Raw genomic sequence first — 1,217 nt, forward strand, 5'->3', positions numbered from 1 at the left:
CTGTCCTGGTGTCCCCACAGGTGTCCCATGTCCTTCCCGTGTCCCTCCCGAGTGTCCTGGTGTCCCCACGGGTGTCCCGTGTCCCCACGGGTCTCCCATGTCCCTTATGAGTGTCCTGGTGTCCCCATGGGTGTCCCGTGTCCTTCCCGTGTCCCCACAGGTGTCCCACATCCCTCCACTGTCCCTTAAGGGCGTCTTGATGTCCCCACGGACATCGTACGTCCCTGTGGGCTTCCCAGTGTCCCTGTAGATGTCCCACGTCCCTTTGGTGTCCCTTATGGGCTTCCCGATGTCCCCATGGATGTCCCACGTCCCTCTGGTGTCCCTTTGGCGTCCCTCATGGGCATCTTGATCTCCCTGTGGGTTTCCTGATGTCCCTGTGGGTGTCCCACGTCCTTCCAATGTCCCTTACGGGCGTCTTGATGTCCCTATAGTTGTCCCACATCCCTTTGGTGTCCCTCATGGGTATCTTGATGTCCCTGTGGGCTTCCCAGTGTCCCTGTAGATGTCCCACGTCCCTCCGCTGTCCCTTATGGGCTTCCCGATGTCCCCACGGATGTCCCACATCCCTCTGGTGTCCCTTACAGATGTCTTGGTGTCCCTGTTGGTCTCCTGATGTCCCCATAGATGTCCTACGTCCCTTACGAGCTTCCTGATGTCCCCACGGATGTCCCACATCCCTCCGGTGTCCCTCATGGGCATCTTGATCTCCCTGTGGGTTTCCCGATGTCCCACGTCCCTCTGCTGTCCCTTACGAGCTTCCTGATGTCCCCACGGATGTCCCACATCCCTCCGGTGTCCCTTACGGGCGTCTTGATGTCCCCACGGACATCATACATCCCCGTGGGCTTCCCGATGTCCCCATGGATGTCCCACATCCCTTTGGTGTCCCTTTGGTGCCCCTCACGTGCATCTTGATCTCCCTGTGGGTTTCCCGATGTCCCCACGGATGTCCCACGTCCCTCCGCTGTCCCTCACGGCTTTCCCGGCGTGTCCCCCCCGCAGGAGGACGGGACGGCGATCCCGGACCATTCCCAGCTGCGGCGGCAGGAGCTGCAGCCGGGGACGGCGTACAAGTTCCGCGTGGCGGGGCTGAACGCCTGCGGCCGCGGGCCCTTCTCCGACCTCTCCGCCTTCAAGACCTGCCTGCCCGGCTTCCCCGGAGCCCCCTGCGCCATCAAGATCAGCAAGGTACGGCGCGACCCACGGCGCGACCC

General features: G+C 62.4%; 1 protein-coding gene across 1 annotated transcript in view; it reads left to right on the forward strand.

The window, feature by feature from the left end:
- Nucleotides 1–1,191, forward strand: part of LOC104836599 (host cell factor 1-like) — a gene marked incomplete at both ends in the record, with an annotated part of 17,913 nt that extends 16,722 nt beyond the window's left edge. Inside the window, one exon of the mRNA XM_010575268.1 lies at nucleotides 1,006–1,191. Coding sequence (XP_010573570.1) covers nucleotides 1,006–1,191 — 186 coding nt within the window. The remainder of the gene's footprint in view (nucleotides 1–1,005) is intronic.
- Between the last annotated feature and the right edge of the window lie 26 nt (nucleotides 1,192–1,217).

Source organism: Haliaeetus leucocephalus, unplaced genomic scaffold (genome assembly GCF_000737465.1).
Source record: "Haliaeetus leucocephalus isolate CR32 unplaced genomic scaffold, Haliaeetus_leucocephalus-4.0 Scaffold469, whole genome shotgun sequence".
Lineage (NCBI taxonomy): Eukaryota > Metazoa > Chordata > Aves > Accipitriformes > Accipitridae > Haliaeetus > Haliaeetus leucocephalus.